Source organism: Natrix helvetica, assembly GCF_964273705.1.
Source record: "Natrix helvetica genome assembly, chromosome: 1".
NCBI lineage: Eukaryota > Metazoa > Chordata > Lepidosauria > Squamata > Natricidae > Natrix > Natrix helvetica.
This window is the reverse complement of record NC_138548.1, coordinates 124,200,019-124,226,974: the sequence shown is the minus strand read 5'-3', so window position 1 is coordinate 124,226,974 and position 26,956 is coordinate 124,200,019. Positions and strand designations below refer to the sequence as shown.

General features: G+C 41.9%; 2 protein-coding genes across 2 annotated transcripts in view; one reads left to right on the top strand and one right to left on the bottom strand.

Moving 5' to 3' along the window:
• The window catches only part of ACY3 (aminoacylase 3), a 322,364-nt gene that overhangs the window by 93,724 nt on the left and 201,684 nt on the right, over nucleotides 1-26,956 (top strand). The gene's annotated exons all lie outside the window — the stretch shown is intronic.
• CARNS1 (carnosine synthase 1) lies at nucleotides 129-26,375 on the bottom strand. Its single transcript, XM_081939240.1, has 11 exons — nucleotides 26,222-26,375; nucleotides 21,884-22,012; nucleotides 17,677-17,696; nucleotides 17,024-17,276; nucleotides 15,194-15,283; nucleotides 12,597-13,084; nucleotides 11,894-12,095; nucleotides 8,681-8,772; nucleotides 7,977-8,208; nucleotides 4,924-5,195; nucleotides 129-3,107 (listed from the first exon to the last, which is right to left on the bottom strand). Exons 3-11 carry the CDS (start codon nucleotides 17,677-17,679, stop codon nucleotides 1,875-1,877), a joined length of 2,865 nt encoding a protein of 954 aa, XP_081795366.1. The 5' UTR covers nucleotides 17,680-17,696; nucleotides 21,884-22,012; nucleotides 26,222-26,375; the 3' UTR covers nucleotides 129-1,874.

Here is a 26,956-nt window from a genome sequence, read left to right as displayed (position 1 = left end):
TAATTGAGGTCTTCTCCCCCCCACCCCCAATTAGTTTGTTGATGAGTCTTCACCAGCTTTTCTTGTCTCCACTCCTATGTCGGGAATGAACTGTGGTGCAGCTGTAAAGAACACTCCAGGAGTCTTGCTATTTTTACATGGCATTTTATTGGGGAGGAACTATTATTCCTGCTTGATTACAGAAGTTATGGGGAAATAGGCAGGTAGAGTCACCAACCAGTTAAGATGACATGCTTAACTAATGCTCCCACTGATAGCCAACTCTGACTACCTTAAAGCTCCCAGTTCCCAATTCTTTGACCCAAATAGGATCAAGTTGTTAGTTATTTTAAATTTCATGTTCTCAATATTTTCTCAGGCAAATCAGTTGCCACCTGAGTTTCCATTTGTTGTGAAAGTGGTAAAAAAAGCCCATGAAAATGACAGAAATGCTTTTCAGTTGCACAGATTTACACTTTTCTTCACATTGCTCTTTATCTTGGTTAGAAGTATGCTTAAGTGTATTATTAGTGTACTAAAGGATCATTACATATTTGGGGATGTTTGGATTATGCACAAAGCATAGCGTTCACAATTCAGGTTGGTAGCAAAACTATAGCTTGTTACTGCAGAAACTCTGTAATGCTAGTATTGTGGCTGTTCGGTATTGTAGGACCTTATTGGGAATTCCATTGGAAGGTTGATTATTTGAAGTTGGGGTGGAATCGTTCACCAGAAAATGTTATAATTGTAATAGATTATTGTCATGTGCTTGGAAATATTGTCATAGTAATATTCTTTTGTGGAATTCTTGGCACATTACAGAGGTAAGGAGATGTTTATAGATGTTACTCTTACAAACACAAATAATATATATATATATATATAGTAGCTTTCCCCAGCATCAGTCATGAATATGAAGATTCACCACAGGATGTTCTGTTGCCCTCCTTATTTTATGTTTGTTTGATTAGAATAGAGTTGTCCTTGTTAACTTCTAAAAATGATCAGAAGGCACTAAACTAATATTCGCAAGGTTTACAAGTGCGGAGCCAGCAGAAAGATCTTACATACTATTGCTAAACATCTGTTATTGTATGTTTGCATCCTTTTTTTTTTAGTAGGTTGGTTGGTGTTTAGATGTTGACCTGTATATGGATGGAGTTTGCATACAGTGATTCCTTTCAGGAAAAACTGTGCTTTCAGAAATACTCTTGCTCATCTATTGTAGTATATTGCTGATGAAATATTGGATCTAAAGCACAGGTGTCAAACTCAATCACGTCACGTGACGTATCGCGACAGCTTTTGCTTTTGCGGAGCTGGGGTAGGTGTGGCCTAGGTGTGAAGTATCTGGCCCATAGACCACCAGTTTGACACCCCTACTCTAAAGAATTGATCCAAGCTTTCTCTTCCATTGATTCTGGAAGTATGCAATAGGCTCTCTCTGAGGGGTATCTTAAAGGAACTTCCCCTTTTTCAGTGGAAGAAAGAGAAAATGAAGAGCCTGGAACTTCACATTATCTATGGCCCAGTGCAGGAGTAATTTAGAGACCAGGGGCTGGGACCAGGAAGATTCTTCAGAAGCACAAATAAAATAGAAGAAAATATCCTCACACAGAGGGTAGAAGAAGGGGAGGATTTCATACTTATTAGAATCCTTTCCTAAAAGAAGTGAGCTCTTTCAAGGTGTGAGCACTTCCCAAAGATGGCTCCAAAAAGACTAGTAAGTAGGAAGTTTGTGTAATGCAAACTCCATTGGTGAAAACTTAGGAATAAGGAAGGGATAATTTAGAAGGAATAGACAAGTCTCTGTCTCTCACACTCACTCACTCACTCTCTTTCTCACACACATGCAAGTTCAGCTCCAACTTGAGGGAGCTGAATCGCCAAGGCTATTTAAAGTGAGAGAGGAAGTAAGCAACAGGGTAATGCAGGGAGTCAATGCCCAGCACCTGGCAGATGCCTAGTAGCTTGACACAGGCCTCATGGCGACTAGAACTTGTACAAGCCACGTTGCAATAAGGCTCCTCATATTCTTTAGACACGATCTCATCTTCAAGCAGGTTGAGGCGGATGACACCACGTTCATGTAGGGCCTGAAGTATCTCTAGGCTAGCTGTGGATTTGAGAGCCTGGAAATGCTGTGACACTAAGCACATCACTCCCACTAGGTTTGTACGGGGACGGGAGGGTGTGGGCAGGACTGGGGCCACTCCACAGGCAACCATGACAGAGGCTAGCATGATGTCTACTCCGTAGATCTCCCGAATCCAATCACGGAGGTAGAAGCCACCCATGCGAGGATTGATTTCAATAAGTTTGGGGCCTGCAGGTGTCAACTTGAGCTCCACATTGAAGACACCATCAGTGAGACCACAACCTAAGCAGCACTGATAAGCAGCATGGATAAGTTGTGCTTCACTCTCAGGGGGAAGGCAGGTGGGCATGCAGGCTGCCGTCTCTGTAAAGTTGGGCACCCTGGTGGGCCCATTATCAGACACAAATGCCCCCAGCATCCGTCCCTCATATATCACCAGATCCACGTCATGCTCAGTGCCTGAGACATACGCCATCAATAGCATGTTATTGCCCCAACCCAACCCAATGCCTAAATAATCCGAGTCATCCTTTAGATCTTGTGTGATCTTGTCAAAGTGCAGATGACATTGCTGGGCATCTTCTACCAGTTTTACCCCTACCGCTCCAGCCCCATACTCCAGCTTCATGACACCTGGGAAATTAATGTGGCTGGCAGCTCGCTCCACATCCGCATGGCTCTCCAGGTGGCAGCATGGCACAGCATAGAGGGCTGCGGAGGACCAGCGGGACCCCTCCTTGCACCGCCGCAACAAGTGCTGGTGAGTGCGGCTTTTCTGCTTGGCCACTCGCATGGCAGTTGAGGAGCTGCAGCGTAGGCCCAGCCCTTCACAGATCAGCGCTGTCAAGACCATACAGTCATCCCAGTAGGACAGGCAGCCATCCAGATGCAGCCCCCTCTCCTGAATAAGCCCCAGCAGTATCCGGGCATGCTCTTCATCCTTCATGTGGTCTGTGGTGTCATAGTGGATGAAGGTGTGCACCAACTGGGAGGCAAAATGGTTGGGATCGGTCTCCACCAGGTGGATCTGGGGATGGGAAAGATGAGAGAAGAAGAGAAGGAAAGGGGAGTGGGAACAGGGTGGGGAAGAGGGAAAGGCAGAGATGCAGAGAAGGAGGGGGAAAAAAATCAGAGATGCATCACTACAGACAGTATCAGAGAAGGCCAACTCCTTGGGATCAGGGACCATACAGGAGTCCCTTAAGAAGAAGGCGCTATCAACAGACAAGAGGCTTCCCCAATCCACTGACCATTCCATTCCATCAAGCTGGTTGAGCTTTCTGAGCTTTCTCTAGATCCCCGTTTCTGCAGCAGCAGGGCTTAGAAGGAAGAGCTCCATTGTCCTCTAGGGTTGGGAGGAGGAATTAATGCTGAGGCAATACCCACGTTGGTAGGCAGGCTGGCTAAAAAGCGTTCACAGTCTTGAGAAATCAAAGATGACCCTGTTGCTTGCATGGGAAGGGCTGTGTGAACAAGGGAATCACATTTTCATTTTCCACTCTTTAACTAGACTCTGGTTAGATCAGGGACGTGCCAGCGTTGGGTTTTGTGAGTTAAGAGCAAGGGTGTGGGGATGGGCCAACATTATTTCTTTCACTGCAGGGGCTTTTTAGCAGTGAGCCCAAGGGACACGCAGGATATCAGGCCTGGGGATAACTTCAGAGCCAAGCCATTTTTCCAGGAGGAACTTGGATAAAGCATAGGATATTGACCGTCCCCCCACTTTGAGGGCTGCAGCTGTAGAGATAAGAGTGTGGCACATGTAGCCATTGTGCTCCGTTCAGGGTCTGAACTGGAGAATGGATCAAGGCTCCAAGAGGGGCAAATTCATCCTTCAGTCGCAGAGGAATAAGCTGACATTAAAAAAGCACTTGAAACCTTCAGGGAGAATGGAATGAGCTTTCAGAGGCTAAATCTGGCTCTGGCTGAGTTGTCTGCATCCTTCTACTCTTGTCGTTAAGTTTTCATTTCATTCCAGTCATCTTCCCACCCCGACCTATTCTGTGCATCCACTCATCTAATTTCAATACACCATCCAACTTATTTGGAGGGACCTCCTTTCGGGTTCTAAACAGGCAATTAGTTGCACAAGTGATAAGCAGGTCTCGGAAATAAAAGCTTTGAGACTAGCAAACCCAAGATGGCTTCTTCTTGGCGCAGTAACAGTTCTGTACTGCATTTCTACCTCTTCTACAGGTGGAAGACACCAGTGTCTGATAAGACTGTAGGGGACAGTACTTATATCCTGAATCTGGAAAAATCAGGAAAAAGATCTTTAGAAAGATGGGGGCAGGCCTGCCTGTGATTCTGGGAATTCTGAGTGATGAAAGTAAGTTCCAGGTTTTGCCTCTTATGCTGCTACTGAAGACTAGGAACCATGCCAAAATAACAATGGGGAATGGATGGCTCTTGAGAAAAGTGGGAATCCACAATCTCCACAGCTAGCTCATCTGTCCTGCCCCATATTTGCATCCTAACATTATTACATGGAGACAGGAAGTGGTGGAAGGAGCTCTGAAGTCCGCAGAACATGTTTCCATCCCCAGTGACTCTTCCAACAGGACCTTGCTTCTGGATTGGGCCCTCCAACGCCCCACTTGAAGTGCTCCTGAGAGATGGCAAGGCTGGAAATGGGACAGGCCAACTCCTCAGCTTTACGGGCAAAAGTGAAATGAGCAAGCCCTTCTGATGGGTAACGTGGGTCTGTGGTTTACTCCCCTCTCTGTTTAGGTGATGCCCATGACATTGATGGGATACGGACAGGGACTGTGGGGTGGTGCTGCTCTAGCTAGTCCATCCTGCAGCTTGGAAGGGCTGCACAGGTCTGTGTTTCCGCATCTTACTTTTAGCCCGTAGTCCCTGGCAGCCTCCCAGACGAACTTTTTGCTGAATCCGCCGGCCCCAATCACTAGCACATGTTTGCCCTCCATCAGGTGGCATTGTGCACGATGCAGCATTGTCTCCACCAAGGCGCGTGCTGTCTCACTTCCTGGGGCCCCCACCATCCGGCCCATGGATTCAAGGGCTGAGCAAGTCTCCAGGCACAGCTGTGAGTTCATCTCCAGGGCTACCAATTGCAACACCTGGTCCTTTGAGCTCAGAAGAAAATCCACCCCTGTGAAAAGAAGATGGCAAAAAAGAAGAAGAAGAAAGAGGACATTTGTAACAAGGCCTTGCTGAACATCCATTGAAAGGCCACAGAGGCTGAAGGAATGAGAGGTAAGGCTACGTAAAGACATGTGTAGGAAGCTACCATGATCTCAGTAGCTGGTTATCTTGGATACCTACAAGCTCACCTAATTAGCAGAACCAGAGGTGGGAATAAGGGAAAGGTTATGCACAGCCGGTTATCTTTTAGCCCACTATCTCACCGAGCAAAGGCAGGAGTCAACCTTGGCCTTTTTAGCATTCTGGATTCACTAGGGAAGAAATGGGGGAGTAAACCAAAACAATATGTTGTTGCTCTGTGCTTTGCTTGTAAAAACTATATAAAAGCCAAATAAACTCTGCGAAGGCAGACAGATATTTTGGACACAAACTGCCGTGATTGATTTCTGAAACCTACAAGAGGCTGCCTTTGATCCTAGACACAAGAGAAAAGAAACAAAGGCATCCCCGTGGTGCAGCAGAATGCTGGATAGGGAATTCTGGAAGTTGAAGTCCACATCTCTTGACGTTTCCAAGGGTGAGAAAGACAGGCGCTATGACAAAGAATGTTTGCTTCCTAGGCCCCAACAAGTGAGTGTTTAATCAATGGAACCTGGAAAAGCATGGTGAGTCTGCCTAATCATATGGGGGACAGACAGAGGCTATGTCATGAAGGACTTACAGATGATAATGGGCACCTGGAAGCATACTGGAAACTAAAGCAGCTCACCAAGCATATGTATTACATGGGCATACCAAGGCATGTCCATAATTGCCAATGTGCTGCATTCTGAACCAGCTGCAGCTTCTCATTGGTCTATAAGGGCAGCCTCCCTCATAGGGCATTGCAATAGTCCAAACATGAGGTGACCAAAGTATGGGTAACTATCCTTATAGTACCTCAGTTCAGGAATGAACTGGCACACAAAATGGATTCGAGCAAAGGCACTCCGGATCATGGCTGCCATCTGCTTTGAGCAAGAGGTCGTAAGTGCAAGGAGGCCCTCAAATTATATATTAGTCCTGAATGGGGAAGTACAGCTCTATTTAGGAATAAAAATAGACCATCTTGAGACCTGAATGGTCCAAAGAGCCACAGTCGGCCATCTTTATCAGGGTTAGCTTCTGTTCCTCTCCACCCAGACCTCTGCTTCCTCCAGACACTGATACATCCTAGAATCACCTGGTTATCTTGGGATTAAGGATATAAGCGGGTATCATTAACATACTGTCTAACTGCAAATTGGATGACCTCACCAAGCAGCCTCATATAGTTATTAAAAAGGGGAGTGAGAGTATTGAGACCTAAAGCACTCCACCTTTCAATGATCTTGAGATTGATCTCTTCCTCACCCTTCACTGCCAACTGAATCAACCACAGAGGAAGAAGGAGAACCATTTTCTCCCACCCCTAATCTCCACAGATGGATACCTTGATATCACTAAAAGCTGCTGATGGGTCAAGAAAAACTAGGACATTCGTCTTGGCCCTGCCAGACGTCACCAACAAGTCATTCTACCTTTAATTTCATTTCTTTTTTTTTAACGGTATCTTTGTTACATTTCAACATTAAATATTAACATACAAATTAGCAGAAAAGGGAAGGGAATAACATAACAAATTAAAAGTGACAAAAAGTATGCATCAAACTACCATAATATAACAATAATGAAGTCTGACTTTTTTTTAGTACAAAGATAATAACAATACAACTATCTCAAAGTTTAAACAAATAACACCATTTATAAAATATTTTAAAATACTAATAATCCGCGTAGTAAAAAAAAGGCCCTAATATTTTTAACTTTCATTTCTTTCATGCCTATTCGCCTCCTACCCAATATCCAGCTCTAACACTACTAAAAAATGCCTGGACTCACATTCCAAGCCTCTTATCACTAATTCTCTTTCACCACAAACAAGTCACACCAGTCATGCTATTGGGAGTGGGGGGGGGGGGGGGAAGAGAACAATGAAAAGAATAGCAAAACAAGTGTGTTTCTGTTTCCCTATTTTTGTTATCAAGTGGTAGTTGAGGTTGTGTGAGGCAAAGAAGCTGTTGTCAACAATGAGTTAAGGAGGCTGGGAGAAGTTTACTCGGTAGTACATAGTAGTAACATGGAAAATAGAGAATTTAAGCATGAAAAATCAGACTTGTGAATTTCAAATGAAGTGAGATGGTGAAATCCAATTTTATTCATTAGTGGCAACCAAGTTTGGTTGTTCTTTGTTGTTTTTAAGGGGGAAATTGCACAAGAACCTATTGCATAAGAACATAAGTATATCCTCAGAGGCTGGAATCAATTGACATGCCAAAAAATAAACCAATCCAAACCAATACTATGTGGTTTGAAGACACTAACCTTCCTCTATTCCAAGAAGGCAGGCAGCAGCAATGTTTAATATAAAGCAAATATCATGCGGTGGTTGTTGTATTTTTTTATTAGAGACTATCATGCTTTTAATCTTACTGCCAGGCAAGCAGCTGCTAACATAAACATAAAAATAGACATTGTGCAAGCCTATTTCTAGAACAGAGAAGCCTGGAAAGGAATTTCTCTAATGCTGTGGGATGCTATTTGGCCCCGTTACTATAATCAGTACAGCCACTTCCCACTACTGCCCCACGCTTTGCTAAACCTGTAGTTCAGCTGCTCTGACAGTCCCGGTTTCATTGTGCAATCAAACTGCAGTACCCCACAAGATCTTGCAAACAATAAGATATAATGACTGACTCAACAAGCTTACCAATAATGTCAGTTTGTGCCCGGCGACCACCTTTCTGCTCAACTGATAGACTAGTCTCCATATCCATGAAGGCTTTCATGGCATCCTCTGCTTTTTTCTTAATTTGGGCATGGATTGCAGCAATTTGGACCTCATCTTTTAGTCCCCAGTGCTGCAGGCTGCTTTCCAGACTCTGAGGCACGGTGGTCTGGTGTTTCAGTGGCTTATTTGCTGGACCTACACCACATATTACCTGGAAAGAACCAAAAGGTTTAAGGTCTTTTTGAACAATTGTCAACAATTTGTCTTAACATCTCCATTCCAACAATCCTAAAGGTTGTGTTCACTTTGTTGGATTGTGGCTACAACTATACAGTACAGAAAGATCTCCAGGATTTTTTAATTTACTCATGAGAGGTTAGAGTACTTCCTGCCAGCAGGAGGGTAAGGATTGCCAATCTGATGATTGGTTGTCTAATTTAGCTTATTTCTAAACGAGACGTTATTTTGGCATGAAAGGTTTGCTGTATTTTTAAGCACCACTAATTTTAAGTTCGATTATTTTTACACTGTTCTGTAGAGAAGTACAAAGTGGGACACCAAAATTGGTGTGAATATGCTAATCATCTCTTGCACTGCCTATGGCTTTTCTGTGGTCTGTATGCTTTTTTTATCAATATATTCCTGGTTTTCTTTTAATTTCAGATGGGCAGTGTTCCCTTTACCTTGCTTAGCAGAGGCTGGTCTTTTCGGGACCTGCATACAATAGCACATATTCGGATTGCCAGGTTGCGCTGCAGAGATATGTTGCCTGGAACTGGAGAGGTAGAAAGAAAAATAGGAAAGAGAAATGGAAGATATCAGAAAGACAAATTCATAGGAGCTGAATATATGGAGGAAAATGAAAAGAACAAGACAGGTCCGATGAAAAGCTTATATTACGCTGGAGTACTATCAGTCAAATAATTTTGGAGAATTGTGGATCTGAATATATTAACCTTACAATCACTACTAGTACTGTGAGCTGTGCAGGTTCTACCACACCACAAATCATCAGCACAAAGTCTCCCTTCCAAAAGGCCTGGTACATGCAAGGGAAGCTAACAACATGAAGCAAAGCAAGTAGAAAATAGTTAATGGAATAACTGAGTCTTCATTGTCCTGGTACCTTTAGATAAGAAGGACTTACAAATCCTAGAATTCCCAATTGTTGCTATAGGTAGTTTGGGAGTTGTATTCCAGCATATATGGGAGGTAAAAGGATAGATTAAGCTACACAGGTCGTCCTCAATTTACAACCACAATTGAGTCCAAATTTTATGTTGCTAAGTGAAAAATTTGTTCAGTGAGTTTTGCCCCATATTACAACTTTTCTTTTCTTTCTTAATATATATTTTTAATTTTCAAAACAAACACAACACATCCTTCTTTACATACTCTAGAAAGTGTATCAGTTGGTTACAAAAAGGCTTTCGTGCATCTCTTCCACAGTCAACAAACGTAATTCATATTAACTCAAGGATTTTAACTCAGATATTTATACATGTTACCATCATCATACCTCCATTTTCATTTGACTATAATTGTTTAAACATCCATCATAAAATATACCAAGATTTAATACATAACCACATACTGGCATTTAATTTACTATTTCTAAAATCTTCCAATAACACTGAGTCCTTATGTCCTATTCTAGCTAAGCATCCATAATATTTCATAACAAAGTTTTCTAATCCTTCTTTCCAAATCACTGTTTACAATTTACATCCAGTTTCCTTATGTTGTACCCATACCTATATATACGTTATCATTATCCCTCCTTTATTTAACTATATCCTGTATCAGAACATTTTCCCCTAATAATCAAGACTTAACTGTATCTAACTTAGTTCTTTTATTAACCTTTATATATAATCCAAATCTAATCTTCCTTTCATGGGTATCATTCAATTTTCATATCCAATTATTACTTATCATAACACCACACATTGTATACATTATCATTATCAATTATTTATTTAACTATATCTATTGTCACTAAATTTCACTAAGTTTAACTAGTTTTAAATTATACTCTTCCATCTATCAACCTGTATCTTTCCAGTAGCAAAACAGTCTCATATCTTCTGCCATTTGTGGTGTCAGTCCTCTAATCATCTCCTTAATCAACTTTGTCTGAACTCCTCTTAGCAACTCCTTGCTTGTAAAATCTCTCATGTAATTTCGATGCCCTTCTTCTGTTTCCTTAATCAGCTTATCTTTGATTGTCGGTAGTGTTATCAATGATATTGCTAATAAAATTTCTCTCTTTAAATCCATAAATTATTTTGTTTTTTTCTTCTTCTGTATCTTGCCATTTGGGGTAGACTTCCCCTCCATTTAATTCCTCTTTCAGTATTCCACTCTTTCCCTTTTCAGAGACAAACCAATCACCATAAATATCAGCAAATTTAATTTCTTTATATTCATTTTCCTCTTCAATTTTTAGGATTTTAACCACCACTTTTTCCACTTGATAAACATCTCCAACTTCTTCATCATATTTTTCTTTTCGATGCTCTAGGTCTTCCAACTTCTTCTCTATCCTGTCATATGTGTTTGATAATTTCTAAGAATATATTTTGCAGACTTAAAGTTTCTTTCTGCTGTTGAAATTGTGCCATTATCTCCAGCTAACAAACACTGCTGCTCTACCTTGGAAGGTTAACAAGATTAAGCATAGATTCACAATAATGTTTTATTTTCACTTTTCTCTGGTTAAAGATATACTTCAAAGGGACATCTGTATGCTATTCTTCTTATCACTCTCTATAAACAAGCAGTGAGACCTTGGAGTGCCAAGCCAGGATAATCAGTGAGAAAAGTAAGTGTTTCGTTTCCAATACACAAACCTCCAGCCTCTGAGTAGCAGTGTTATTGTTGCAATTTTCTTTGTTTCTTTTTGTATCTTTTTTGTGTTTCAAGTTAAAAAAAAGTCATATTCTTGAATGAGTTAGAAGAACACCCACAGTAATGAAAGAGGAGAATTTTAGTCCATAGGTTACAAAGAATAATAAAAGAAAAAAATAGAAGAAGAAAACTTAAACCATTCGTTTTAAAAGGCTTGCATAAATTCCATCCATGAAGATAGCATTTAAAAAGTAAGATAACCTACTGTCTAAAATCATTCCAAACTTAATTCCGCCGCTTATTTCTTCTGTTCTCCAATTTAAATTAATTTTAAGTTTTTTATATGCAGTCTCTTTTAAAACGGTAAAAATTCCTCACCAGCTGGAAACACTTTCTCTTTCCGTATCCTTCCATTTTGGAGCCGCCCCGACTTCATCAGCCTTGGCTGAATTTTTTGTTGCCGGCTTGAAGAACTTCTCTTGGATCGATCAGGGACTTTGCGATGTCCCTGAAATCAGCAAGACGTATTCTTCCTGTTCACCGTCTCTGCGGGATGGTTTAGGTCCGTTTGGATCACCCAGCGGCAAAAGTATCGATGGCGATCTCGGAGCATTGAGATCACACGTCGTCCCGTCGTGACATTGGCTTCTCCTCTTTCCCATTTTACGACTTTTCTTGCCACATTTGTTAAGTGAATCACTGCAGTTGTTAAATTAGTAACACGGTTGTTACGTGAATCTGGCTTTCCCATTGCTTTTCTTGTCATAATGTGGCAAAAGATGGTCACATGACCCTGGGACACTGCAACCGTCATAAATGTGACTCAGTTGTCAAGCAGCTGAGTGTAAATCATATGACCACAGGGATGCTTCAATGATCATAACTGGGAAAAATGGTCATAAGTCACTTATTTCAGTGCTGTTATAACTTCAAACGACCACTAAGTGAACTGCTGTAAGTCAAGGACTACCAGTACATTATAGGCACTGAGCTGGAGGGTTATTAATTTTGTGACATAATGGAAAGTATCAATAGCCATTCCTTACCTGAGGAGTTGTTTGTAACTAAAGGCCCAGATTGGATGATGTGAGCAGTAGGAATGAAAGGCTCCAGCAAAATGCTCTCGTCTTCCTCTAGAGTCTCCAGTAAGGTAAGGACCACCTGCAGAACACTTCCATGTTCTGACTTGTCATGAAATGATACAGTTTGGGCTCCATTGCAGCCCCAGCCTGAGGGCTTCACCACCACCTGTGGAAGTACAATACCTGTAGCAGCAAGGTTTAAATGTCCAGCTCTTTCCCCAAAACACTGTATTCTATTTCCAACACTCATCCTATCTTCTCATCAGAATGGAAAGAACTGCAGTATTCTTGCTCTATAACGCCCATGTTTTCACCTCCTATCTGTCTTGCTTTCTAATAACAGAACAGAATAAGAGTTGGAAGGGACCTTGAGGTGGTCTAGTCCAACCCACTGTTCAAGTGGGAGATCCTATACCATTTCAGAAAAATGACTGTCCAATTTGTTCTTAAAAGCCTCCAGCGATGGAGCACCCATAACGTCTGATGGCAAGCTTTTCTCACTGATTAAGTGTTCTAACTGCCAAGACATTTCCCTTTAATTCTAGGTTGGTTCTCTCCTTGGCTAATTTCTAACCACTGCTTCTTGTCTTGCCTTCTGATGCTTTGGGAAATAGGTTGACCCACTCTTCTTTGTGGAAGCCCCTCAGTTCCATTCAGGACCTCTTACCTGCTTGTAGGACTCCATTGCACCACCTTGCAAGAAGGCTGTGATTTCCTCCTGCAGAAGGTTGTCTTGTCCTTCCCGGCCACTCAATTCGACCACATGGATGCGTTGCTCTTCTGTCACATTGCGCAGGAGCATTGGGCGTTTGAAGGTGAAGGCCAGGGTGGGGGGCACAGCTACTTCTCCCTTCTGATCCATCAGCTGCCGGGTCAGCAACTTGTCCTCTAGCAGGCGAGTCAACTCTCCCGAACCTCCAGTGGGGCAATCAAGATCTCGGGCTAATTCTGCTGCTGACTGGCCCTGCAACTTGCAGGGTCCAAAGCTCCCAGTGAAGTAGCTGACCCGACGTGGGGGAGAAAATTCTTCCAGCACTGTGCGGCCACCAAGCTCAAATGTCACAGCCTTCAGTACGTATAAAGATGACTCACCAGGGTGAGTTTCTGAGGGAACCTTGGAGAGCCAGGCTGGTGACAAGCACAGCAGCATGTTACCTAGGCAAAGAGAAGACGGGAAATCCAGCCTGTGAATATATCTGAGAAAGTAAGGATGTTGTGAAAAATTAAATAAACCAAAATGTATAGAATTGCCTATACCACATTTGCATCATAATAACCAGTAACAGAACAAAAAACAGCAAGGCAATTTGCCGGTTTCCAAGCCATTCAAAACAGTTAAAAAATGTATTCTGTACCACCAGCACCCTAATTAGTGGCTCTGACAATGGCTCTGGAACCAGAAGATTGTCTTCCTGTTTCTGTAATGTGCTATCCTGACATACTTCCCACGTGACACCACTGAACCTAGTGAGATTGAACAAGGAAAATAGAATAATCTATCAGGATATTATTAGCACATTGTCCTTATGTTGTTGTTATTATTTTTATTATGATGCATTAGCCAGTCATTCTATTACAATGGGTTGTTCACAGTTTGGGTGACAGCCTTTCAGGGTTTATGAAAGGAAAAACATTATAGGAAAATGTCCTCCTACCCTTTGGAGGAGAATACCATAAGCCAGTGTTTCTCAACCTTGGCGATTTAAAGTCCTGTGAACTTCAACTCCCAGAATCCCCCAGCTGGGGAATTCTGGGAGTTGAACTCCACAAGACTTAAAAGTCACCAAGGTTGAGAAACACTGCCATAAGCCCTGACTTAATAATGTTTTATATCCAACCCCTATTGCAGTATGCAGAAAGCATTCTGAAAGCTAAATATGCAATTTTTAAAGCTGCCAACATTAATTCCCCAAAGGTACAAGCAACACATTTATAAATAAAGGTGTACAGATAGGTCTTTGTGTAGATAGCCTCCTACTTTGTGTCTGCTTGTTTCATTTTTGCATTTTATTTGTTGGAAAGGATGTTTGTTTTTGAAAGGATGTTGGAATAAGACAACAGAAAAAACAAACAAGAAGAAAATGGCTTGTGAGTTACCATCTCTGTGCCTGGAAAGCAGCTCAGCTCCCTTTCGGGAGTCTTTGGTTTGCCTCCCAACTCAAAAAGACAGTCTCCTTACTCAAATGAAGGGGAAGGTTGCCTGTTTGACAACACTGAGATAAAAGTGACTGCATAGGCAAAGAATGGGAAATTGTAGCTCTCATTCCTTATTAGACTACAGCTGTCATCAGCACCGATCATTAGTTATGCTGCTTGGACTAGCATGGAAAGAGAAGACAAACTGGTTTTTCCAAATTGATGGACTCCAAAAGTGTTGAAGGGGAAGTGAAGGGAGAAGAAAGAGCTGTTTCTTCGTGTTATCTGTACAACTGGGAATGACTCAGGTGTCTTGGCCTTCCTTACAAAACAGATTTAACTCTCAAAATTGGAGCACCAAAAACTGTTCCAGTTTAAGTGACAATATACAACTTTAACATTTCCTTAAACATTCAAAATGGTAACCAACTCAGGTTTAGCCTCCTCTCCTGAAACAAAGAAACAGTAAAAACGATCTAGCCAGGAACAAATTATGACAGAGAGGATTCACAAATAGTATCTCCAATATCTAGTTTAATTGTCATTGATGTTCAAAAACTCTTCCACTTAATCCCTCTTTTCAGGCAGTCTCCGAGGATCTGACACGATTGAACAGAAAAAGAAAAAGAAAATGATTAGCATCTTCAGAATTGGAATTATCATATGATAAAGAAGATGCTACTGTTTATCACCTTAGAAGATCACAGCTGATTTTCAAAGGCATCCTTGGCCAGGAAGTGGCATATATCTTCTGGCACTTCTGGCATACGGGGGAGGCACTAGGTTGAAGAGCACTGAACATAGCTCATTTCTGACAATATGTTTGGGGTGAAACAAAATTTTGAGAATTAATTGATGGCAGTGAGCTTTTACATTTATTATAATTTATCAAGTGGAAGAGCATAAGGTCAGGTCAGTTCAGCATTTCTGAGCAAACCTTAAGAATAGGTTAAGGCAGGGGTGTCCAAACTTGGGAACTTTAAGACTTGTGGACTTCAACTCCCAGAATTCCCCAGCCAGCCATGCTGGCTGAGGAATTCTGGGAGTTGAAGTCCACAAGTCTTAAAGTTCCCAAGTTTGGACATCCCTGGGTTAAGGTCAAGCAAAATACCTAATCTAATAACTTACCAGGACACTGGTTGCCACATTCCAGAAGCACTGACAGATATGAAGCAGGGCAACCCAGGACACAGATGGTTATATCTGAGGGTCCAAATCCTAAATAAGACAAGAACAAAATCAGTGGTCCATTTACCTCAAAACCTCAGGGTTTTCTTTCTTTCTTTGCATTCCTGTCATCTCCTAGGTTCTGATGGCAGAATCTCTGGAAATGTCTTTTTTACAGGTATAGAGGCAGATGACGTAGATTGGTTCAGTGGCCTACGGATGGGGCTCTCATCTCACAATCAGGAGACTGTGAGTTTGATCGTAGGTAGAGGCAGATATTTCTCTCTGGGCACAATGAGAACATACCATATTTTTTGGAGTATAAGACCTTTTTCCCTCAAAAAAGAGGCTGAAAATCTGGGTGAGTCTTCTACACAGAGTATAGCATTTTTTGCCTCCTGAAACCCCACCCCCTTCACCAAAATGGCCGTGCAGAGCCTTTAGGAGGCTTTCAGAATGCTCTTGGGGGCTGGGGAGGGCAGAAATGAGCAAAGAAAAGGGCTGTTTTTTGCTCAATTTTGCCTCCCCCAACCCTGAAGAGCACTCTATAAGCCTCCTAAAGGCTTTGCATGCCCTTTTGGGGGGGGGGGGGAAAGAGGCCCATTTTGGTGAAAAACGGGCTGTTTTGGGGAGGTCTGCAGAGTGCAAAAAAATATTTTTTTTAATCTGCCTCTTCAAAACCTTGGTGCGTCTTATACTCCGGTGCATCTTATACTCTGAAAAATACGGTATCTGCTGAAGAAAACTCCACATTGGTGACTGGAAGAACATCTGGCCAGCAAACACTCTGCTAGCTCCATTCAGATGCCCAGACTCCACCCCACAAGGGATTATGGAGTCATTAAAAGAAGATGATGATAGAAGGCGATGAAGGATAGAGGCAGATGAAGAATACAAGGATTATTCCATCATGGGATGACAGATTATCCTATATATTTCCTTTGATTCTATTTATTCCATCAGCTTTCAGGCACGAAAGCTTTGTATTTTTCATCAGTAGGTGGCAGGACCTAACCCATCAGAGTTGAACTTTTAAAAAAAGAAGCTAAACACGTTGGACCTGGTTAGTAGTTGGACAGAGGATCATCAGACAATTTTATAGACTAGACTGGTAAATGATTTTCTTTTCATTCCCTATCATTGTCCAGAAAGCTTCATGAGTCATCAGCTTCATTCAAGGAGTCTTTTATCTTTTTTAGGTTTGCATTTTACATCCTGATTCCAAATATAAGGATAAGCCATTGTGGTTTAAGCATATGCGCAACTCAGGCGACAGGATATATCATTATTCAATCAATCATGGTTAAAATGTATCCTACATGTGTGACCAATACAATGTTGTTAGGGATGTAACCCTAGGCTTGGCTTGGCAATGTATATAAGCTATGATTACTTTACTGTTACTTTAAATGCTTAAGGGATGTAATTGGTTTGTTACCTCAAGCAGCTATAAGAGGGAGCCAGAATGGCTGTTAGCTCTCTGTTTTGTTAGATGCTGATCGTGGATAGTGTTTGATACTGCTTGTGAGTTACTGAGTCTTGCTACTGTTTAGCTATACTTTGTGTGTTAAACTGAGAATATTGATAACTGAATTACTGATCAGTGTATGACATGGACTGTTAACCGGACTCTGAATACCTCTATGTTTCTACATAGTAAACTACTATATTTTTATACTATTCAGTATCTCTGTATGCTGTGTGTGTTATTCCATATCACTCTCATTACGCTTCTCTGCATACTCACTCTTCTAACGGGGAGCTTAATTACTTAACAAATGTGACACCCACCTGACCGGGGCTCCTTGGTAAGATCAATGGTTTCTGGGAGCCCTTGCTGCTGTAAGCTGCACTGCAACAGGTCATAGTAATAGGCTGTCCAGGCCCTGGCCTGTGCATCCTCAGGGTTAATTTTGCTATCCAGAAGTGTATCTCGGTGCCGGGCACTGCGCAGGGGACTCGGTGGTGGAAGAAAACTCTGTTCTGCCCAGTCCAATTCCTTGGGTGTTTGGGGTGGTTCAGTGTGGATCTGGTCCAGAGACAACTGCAATCAAAGTATTGAGAAATAGGCCAAGGAAAAGGCAAAGAGATGCACTTTAGATTCCATCCAAAGAACACAGAGAGAGAGACACTTATTTTGAGAGCTTTCCCCTGTCCTAGCTGCTGGCCCATACTCAAGATGAGAAAGATCTTCAGTGCAAAAAAGGAAGGCAATACCAGCCACCACCAGTTTCTACTTGTGAGCAGATCTTCATTTCACTTTTCTATCCCCTCTAGAAATAATCTCAAATGGGATATTGGGGATTCTTAAAAATATGCACACACACTGTCTTTAAGAATATTTGTCTCTGTGTGTGCATGCATGAAATAGAAACACACACACACACACACACACACAAGCCAGGAAAAGCAGGAAAAGAAGAGGTGCAATGAAAACAACTTACCATTGTTCAAGGTGAAGATACTGCAAAGGAAAAAAGAAATATATTATGTTTCTTTATGCTTCCTGTGACCCAAATATTTAGCCCATCCCTAAATCCAGGCACAAATCTCTTTAAAATGATGAGGATGTTGTTCCAAAACCTTACACAATTAAATTTAAGGGACGTGGAAGCTGCTTAGGCAAAACAGTTGCCCTCATCAAACTCTTGAATAAGAGCATAACTGGCTTTCTGGGGTTTTCTGTGCTTCTGTCATGGCTACTCTGGAACGTTTCCCTGAGAGCCATAGGATTCTGCCCTTGCTTGCTTGTTTGATTTAATTTCTATAGCCGCCCATAATATTGTTCAGTGAGTTTCAGTGAAAGCTTGGTTGTTCTTAGAGGCCTTGGTGGTTGGACTCCTGAGGATGCTTTGTTATTCTGTGCTCTGTATGCTTATGATCTGTCTTTCTTTTACTGTATTTTAGCTGTTCAGAATCATTTGGAGTGAGGTAGCCAGAAAATATAAATAACCGATTTTTCTTCTGTTATCTTGAAATCATGCCCAATTATTCCATTTTGAAAACAATGACGTGTTTGATCTCATGCTTCTTTGAAACAATTGTTATTCTGTCGCATTCATTCTGCTGCTCATTTTGCACCTCTCTCCAGATTCTACCAAGAATCTATAGGCTGAAATAGATCTTGTGGAAAAGGGTTTGCCATGTGTATGAACAAGGGACAAATATTGGAGACAGCATTTTCAGGATCAGTTGTCTCGTTTAAAATTGGTTATATCCATATTTTCCTTGCCTTCTTACAAAGATATCACAGCAGCATTTGAAATTCTCACAAGACCAGGCAGTAAATTCCATCACACTTACTGCTATATAGGCCTTATTGTGATGTTTAAAATAGTAGCCTACACGCACAGGCAGAAATTAAATTGTGCAACATTCATGATCATTGTTAAAGAGATTTAAAGTTCCATCTCCCCCCCCCCAAAAAAAAACCAATGGAAATTTTGAGGATTTTCAGATGTCTTCAGCAACAAAATATTACCACCCCCCCCCAAAAAAAAGCAAAAATAATGAGACCAAGTAGGGAAACAACCTGATTTGATATGGATTGCAATAATATTGCATTGGGGAAATATACATCTACTCTCTTTACATATGGAAAGATGACTCAGAATAGTTAGGAAAAAATCCAATATATGCGTGCCTTGTACTCTGTGCTAGCTTGGCCTTTTAGTGGCAGGTGAATAAGCTGCTATGCATATTCAGACAAAGATGTTTTGCTGTGAATTCTGGGAATTCACAGATTGAAGTCATTCTATAAGAATAAATCAGAGTAAAAGATGAAAGATTTATATGATATGAAGAGAAACCAACAAGAATGAATTTTACCCAACACTGGAAGGAAGATAAAATCCCAACAATATGAAGACTTAAGCAAGGATGCTAAATAATTTAAGTGAGAATGTTCTCATGTATACAGTACATCATGGAGCATCACTTACAATCTGGCTTCTAACAGGGCCTACAATGTAAATTAGCTGACATATAAATAGAGAGAAGTTAGAAATCCCATTGTTTCCTTTTTTCTTTCTTTTATTTTTTGGCATTTTAGGGCTTGTTAATTTTGCTCTATTTAAGTCCTTTTGTTGGCATGATTTACATATAGACACAGGCACACAGACATTCCCCTGATGGTCTATTCAGTTCTGGATGAAAAAAATAAATAAAATAAATTTAGGCTTATAATATTGACATCCTAAATTGTAATGAATATTGATAAAATACTTCTCTTCCTTTCTTTATTTCCAATAGTCTAAGTTATCTAAACAATAAAGTGTCAATAATCTTCAATCAATACTGTATAAATATCATTGTACCAAAACAATACAATGTATTAAAAAGAAAATGAATAATAAAACCAAGCAAATGTTAGAATTAAACTTAGATAATTCAGGATACTCTCAGTCTCTTTGGCAAGTTCTGAAGAATCATGCAAGGCTCTTATTGACTCAATCAGTGGGGCTGGTTGGTCTCACCAGATTAATAGTTCTGCTGAGCTGAAAGGGATTGGTGGAAAGATGCACCAATTATTCTTGTTTACAGTAACCATAGTATAACAAAATGTCAATACTGAAGTACCTGGAACTCCAAAACATTTAAAAGTTATATGGTAAAGTTATTGCTACCCATGATGTAAGCATCGGTCTTATAGCATTTTGAATTCTTGTAGCCGTTTGCAAGAGAGGGCATTAATCATGTCTCCCCGCTCCCCCAACCATCAATAAATTGTATATCTTTTGTCTAAAGATTTGTATCTACTTTGTATCTTCTTGCTTGCTTCCAAATAGAGAAGCTGGGAAATGCTGTGATTATGACCATCCCAAAGTGCAACTTTCAGTGCAGCAAAGCTGTCAGCGGTTACTGAGAAGGTCTGAGTAGGACCCCACTAGTAAAGGAAATGTGCTTCTTTATGTAGCAAGAATCTGATGGCTCCCCAGAGCATGTATTTCTATATACCGTTGTGCATGAATGTTTTGTAAATACCAATATTCCTTTCTTTGTGTTAAAAAAATTCAGTTCACTTTAACTGCTCCAAATTTCCAACTGCGTATCCCCAATGAAATTCACAACATAAAATCTATTTACAAAATGCAATCCATTTAACCAATCAAAATTTGGAATGAATTATTGTAAACAGGATTGCAGACTTCAACTTCGTTTTTACCTGCCATTTTCTCCAGTTCTAGCAATATGCCATTCTGCAATATTATATCATACTAGTCTCTCCAGAGCTTTCTATGGGACAAACAAAATCCTCTTGCTCCTTTCAGTTGGTAATGTATACCCCTAGCACCTACACTGAGGTAATGCATCCAATACATTTTAATCAATAATTGAATAGCAGCCTGTGTATCCTAGCAGCCTGTGTATCCTACATTTTCTGTTTAGGAAACTAAGAAATAGAGTAGTTTAACTGCTAGAGATTAGACACTTGAGCTTCCAAATGTCAGTTCACTGAGTTTATTTAAATAACCACTAGAAAGTTGACATCTTTCAGTTTAAAAGTAACTATCCCATCAATCTAATATTTGGTTATACAAATAATCCTCATTTTGTGACCACAATTGGGACTGGCAGCTTTGTCATTAAGAAAGCAGCCACTAAGTGAGATGTCATTTGACCATGACAATGTTTTCATTCTCCCCACTCCTCCAACCCTTTCAAATGCTTTCTTTGGTGCTAGGATAATTAACAAGAAGGGAATTAATGTTTGTATTTACATTCATTGGAGAGGAAGAGGTTTCAAGAGAATAAGCAGGCACACAATTAGGAATATACATTGAAAGCAGTGCACTGGCACTCAGGGCTGGGATTGTGAGCAAGCTATGCAAACAGCCCAGTCTATTCTCCATTCTCTTGTGATCTGTGCCTCTTTATTCTCTTGTAATCCCTTCCTCTCCAGTTCCTCTGCTCTGCAAAGAGAAAGAAACAAGTGGTTTCTATTGACAATCTCTTCTGTGCCTGACCCGTTTCCTCCCTCACAGAGGTCTTCGCTTAATGACCCACATGGTCCAGGGTTACAATGACAACTGAGACTGCTGGGATTTTTCTCTCTAAATAATGTGGTCATGTGATGTCGTGCTTTATGACTGCATCACTTAGTGACATTGGCTTAGAGGTCCCAATTGCTGTCATAACACAAGGATTTGTGTTGTGTAATAACCACGTTGATAATTAAAATTAAAGTAGCCATGTGTACATAATTTGGACACAGGGACATTGCAATCATTTAGATAAAGCTTGGGTGTGTCTATTTGTGATATGAATTGTAGGAGTTGCTCTCACTTCTATCCCAGAATAAAATATCTGAATCCCAGTCTAATCTGTTCTGATAGCCTCCTTTTCTATTTGAGGACAAAGCACAGCTGAACCAGCATGCAAGAAAAAGTGGTACCACCCCAAACCAATGCACTTTCTTTTAGCCTGGAATGCTTAACTTTATCTTTTCATTTATTCTTTTTTTTGTTCCATATATCTGGTTGGAACTAAATTAAATCGTTCCATTTTCCATAATTAAATATCTGGAAAAACGGATTTTGAAATAATGTCACCAATCACCAAGAGCCTTTTTACTGCTATAAAATGACATGGAGAGAGGCTGCCATTACAGCAAGCAAAAGTATGGTGGAATAGGACACATTCTTTTTTTACCTCCTTGGATAGAGTGCGGAAAAAATCTAGTCAGCCAATTGTAACTCAAGAGCTCAGCATCGATCCACTGGCAGTTCTCTTGATTCTTTGATCTTTCCAGCAGCACTGTCATTTATCCTAAGATGGAACCTAGAAAGGGCATAGAAGTCAATTTGAAGTCCTTGTTTTTTGATCTAATCAAACAAAGTATTCACAGTTTGGTAGCACTTCTAACAAAGTGTTCCCTGCACTCGATAAAGATTTGGCACACGTAACTTTCTAGCTTCTGTTCCTAGATCCCAGCTTCATGAAACTTTCAACCAGGAGTGCAATTGTTGAACTACTTAGCTTATATTGTCATTACTTTTTTTAAAAAATTATTCTTTCATAATGATCCGAATTTATAAGAATGAAATCTGAGATGATTAAAGCAGGGTTTTGGTTAAGTAACCCAGCAACTTTTAATATTTATAAACATACTTTATATTAGTTAAGTGATCACCTGCTCAATTCTTTTCTTTTCTTCTTAAAGAGTTTTATTTGTTCTTATTTCTCTTATGGCACTGTTGGATTAAAGCAGGCTATCTGGGCAGCGGAGAGGCACCCGTATTCCCGGATGCTCTTAACCTTTCTCTTTTCAGCCTTGGAATTCTCCAGCTGATCCAGACCTTAAGGCATAGTCTTTCCAGCCATTTTTTGAGTGCCAGGTGTGCACTTACTTCCCCAATGCTCATCTTAATGCCTGTTGACAAGAGCCCACTTTTAAGATCTACACAGAAATGAAGAGATTTTAAAGCCCTGCTTGTTCTACAGATAGTTCTCAACATGCAACCACAATTGAGCCCAGGATTACCATTGTAAATCATGGCGGTCATTAAGTGGGTCTGACTCTACCCAACTTTATGACCTTTTTTTGCTGCAGTTGTTACGTGAATAGAGCAGTCATTAAGCCAACCTGTTCTCACCAATGGGTGTTTTTGCTTGAAACCAAAAGTAAAAGCTGGAAACGAACGAAACAAATCCCCAGAACACCACAACCCACAGAAAATTGTGATCATGTGACCACAGGATGCTGCAAATGGCTCTAAATGACAGCCAGTTTCCACATATGGTCACATGGTTTCAGGGATATGAGTGAGGCCAGGGGAACTTTGAAAATGTGTCATAAGTAGCTCTTGTAACTTCAAATGGTCCCGAAATGATTGGCCATTAAGCAAGGACTACCTTTCTTTGGCAACTGTCAGGTAACACTCAGAACAGAAATAAATCCTTTCTCAAATTCATGAATTTGTAAACCATGGAGTGACTAACATAGACTTCAGCACAAGAGTGATAGCCGGTGAGTCCCTATAATGGTATGTGGGAATGACCTTGGAGGGGTAGGAGGAAGAGCAGGTCTAGACAACTGTCGTGGAAAAAGATACCTCTGTCTACAGAAGCTGAGCCAGAATGGGAAGTGTTTGAGCAGGGACCCTCTCTAGTCTTCTCAAGCTTAGAGAAAGTGTGGGGGGGGAGAGAAATACTTTCAGGCTTGCAAGATTCTGTTAGCATAACCTTATAATAAAGATAAAGCTAGTATTCCTGCTTGTGCTTCTTGTTTGAACTTCCTTGAAGGGCTAGCAGCCCTTCCCTCTTGAATGCCAAAAATGCTTTTCCCCTTGTGATTATTATTGTGTCCTAACATGCAGCAGAGAGGCAGAATGATTTTAAAAGATCAAAACGGAAGTGCTGCACATTCCTGGAAATGTATCGCTTTTATATTACAGACGGATGTTTGTGTATACAGGTAGTCCTCAACTTAAGACCACAATTGAGCCCACAATTTATGTTAAGTGAGAAATGTGTTAAGTGAGTCCCCTCCTCCATTTAATGACTTTTCTTGTCACATTTATTAAATGAATCACTGCAGTTGTTAAATTAGTAACATGGCTGTTAAATGAATCAGATTTCCTCATTGACTTTGCTTGTCAAGAGGGTCACAAAAGGGAGTGAGTCAGTTGTCGAGCATCCAAATCACAGGACAATGGGGATGCTACAACAATCTTAAGTGTGAAATAAGTCCCTTTTTTTCAGTGCCATTGTAACTTCAAATGGTCACTAAATGATCCGTTGTAGGTTGAGGACTGCCTGTATGTATGTTTGTGTCAAAGCAGCATCCATATCTATTTCAGAATAAGCTGAATTGGAATTAAGAAAAGAACTTTAGGATTTCATAGCTTGGCTGCAGAGCCTGTGCGCCTCAAATCCCTTTGGAATGAGACTTTATCCAGAGTAAACGCGTGTCAGCATTGCATTTGCAAAAGTAGGCAAGCAGGAGGTAGAGAGATGCTTAAGTGGCTTCTGCCTGGCATGCACAATGGAGAAGAAAAGTCCAATTTCATGTCACCATCTTAATCTGTTATGTTTCTCTGCAATTATTGTGCTGGGGGTCATTTTTATCTACAACAGGTCATCATCTTTCCTCAACAATGCATTCTAAGACAGGGGTTCCAAATCCTCAGAACCCTGTTCAGAACCGAGCCATGTGAGCCATGGGCTATGCAAGCAGTGGGTGCTTGCACTCAGATGCAAATCTCCATTTGTGTTAGTGGCAGGCTCATATGCCCACTGCACGCACAAAGGGAGCTGGGGGCGCACGTGCCTATTGCTTACATGGAACCATCCCCTCTCCCCTCCCTGGGCCGCCGCCAGAAAAGGTGGGGACCATTGTTCTAAGAGATGTCCCAAATGGTGATTTTCCTGGAAAATTGTTCTATCTCATCATATTAAACTCTTATACCCCCTCCCCATAGAGTTATATCTCCCCAAAATATACAATATTATGTCTATTCTGTTTTGTTTTTACTCGGCCCAGCAAGTGTTTATGTAATTTGAATATTTTTCCACATATAGGTAGTTCATATAGACTGGTACAAACAGTGCAGAAACTGGTGAAAACAGAGAGAGCCAAGCATATTCCGGTGTTGCAATTGAGGAATCTATTTTTTGGTGAAATTTGAACAAGTTTAATATCTGCATTAATACAATTACACTATGTGCAACACTGTATTTCATTCCAATTTTTTCATTGCTACCGATAAGAGGACTTTGCCTGTCAAATACGGGGTCTTGGAATTTTGTTTTGTTTTGAACTAACAGGTTTGGGTGGCTGGGAAATGGTTGGAAGCCCCTCCTCTAATCCATCACCTTGTCTGGGAAGCCCTGACATGGAGGGTAGAGCCTTTGTGTGTGGCCACTCCCTTTGCCAAAGACCAAGCAAACCACACCATTTATTTAGAATGTAGAATCAACAGGGTTGGAAGGGACCTTGAAGGTCTTCTAGTCCAACCCCTTGTTCAAGCAGGGGAGCCTGGCCTATGCCATTTCGAACCAATGGTTATCCAATCTCTCCTTCAAAACCTACCCCAAACAATGTAGAAAGCTGCTGCCAATTAAGATCTAGCCCTTTGCTGTTTCCCCACAGCGCGTCTCTTTTAGTCAAGGAGGAAGGAGCAGAGTTTCTGTGGATTCTCCTCATTCTTTCCCAGCCTGATCGTGCGCGGAAGGAGAGTGACTCCAGTCCGAGCAAAGGCCGAAGAGGGGAGATCCAGAAGTAAGCAGCGAGGCGCGCTCACACACTCCAATCTAAGGAGCCACGAAGATGGTTTCTTGCCGGGGACCCTTCTAGGGCAAAGTAGCGGTAAGCAGGATCCTAATCCGGTCAGGGCAGAGATAGTAGCCTTGTCCATCCTTTCCCGGATGGAACTTGGCGCCTTTATTTCCCAGCGCAGGAGCGGGTGGGGGGATAGAGCGGGAGCTCCGGGGGCGGAGTTGAAGCGAAACAGGGACGATCGCCGCAGGCATCTTGACCGATCCCCCCCCCTTTCCCTGCCCCCAACAGCAGGCATAGTCCGAGCTGCCACCCACGTTTCAGAGGCGACCACATTCCCCCACGTAGCCCCCCAGCCGCGACAACGGGAAGCGGTTAAGGTGAAAGCTGCCCCGTCCCCTCAGCCTCGCCTAAGACCCTCGGTCGCAATTTGCAGGCGCGCCTATCAGCAGGTCGCAAACGAATCCGGGTCGAGTCTCCTCGGAAAGGAGAGCTTCGCTTGCAACCTTGAGAGGAAACGCGCGGAGCCCCCACCCAGCCAAGCACCCATTGATCGTTTTTCCAAGCGCGGCCGGCCACGCGGTCGTCGTTTCCCCCTCCCCCGCCCACCACCGTCGCACCCCCTTTTCTTCGGTACTTCAAGCAGCGTTCACACATCCGTGAGCGGCAACGCCATCCCCGCTCCGGCTCCCCGGATTCTCGAGGCGGGCGGAAAACGCTGAAACGGGAGAAAAACCCTCCACTTCTCCTCCTTCTCCAGCCCGGATTACCTGGGAAAGAAGGGAAGGATGCTAAGGCCAAACCGCACGATCCGGTCCGCTGGCGAGGGCGGGTGGAAAGAGCCCAGAATGAACCGCGGATCCAGGCAGGCAGGCAGGCAGGCTTTATAGGGAGACGGGAGAGGCATACCCAATGAAGAGCGGCAGTTTAGCAAGCATCGGAGCAAAGCAGGCGGGCGCTTGCCGGGACCAGAGACCGCCCCCTACCATTGACCAGACGAAACGCGATCCCGGGGTTAGGGAGAGAGCGCGCAGTGGAATTGCTGCCAGCGGTGGGAAAGCGGTCGGCGAAGGGAAGGGAAGCCCTCCTATTCTCGCGGGTTGGAGGTGGGGGGCGGGGGTGATGTGAAAGGTCAGAATTTCCCCTTAACTGAAAGGAATGAAGCTACGGGTTGCCTTTCTGTGCATTGTTACTATTAGGACTCTTCTCTTTGGAATCAATCCTAACTCGGGTGGATTATCGAGAATAGCGAGGAACAACCTGGAATTATGGAGAAATTTCCTAACAGAACAATTGACCAGTGGAAGGGCTTGCCTTCGGACCTTATAACAGAATAACAGAGTTGGAAGGGACCTTGGAGGTCATCTAGTCCAACCCCGTGTTCAAGCAGGAGATCATATACCATTTTAAGACAAATGGCTGTCCAGTCTCTTGAAAACTTCCAGTGATGGAGCACCCATAACTTCTGGAGACAAACTGTTCCACTGGTTAATTGTTCCCACTGT

What these genes read in the sequence shown, in the direction of transcription:
- CARNS1 (XM_081939240.1), bottom strand. An exon ending in CAATGGAGTCCTACAAGCAG is followed by an intron (nt 12,096 to 12,596) that starts GTAAGAGGTCCT and finishes GTACTTCCACAG; the next exon opens with GTGGTGGTGAAGCCCTCAGG. An exon ending in CCAGGGACTACGGGCTAAAA is followed by an intron (nt 3,108 to 4,923) that starts GTAAGATGCGGA and finishes TCCCATCCCCAG; the next exon opens with ATCCACCTGGTGGAGACCGA.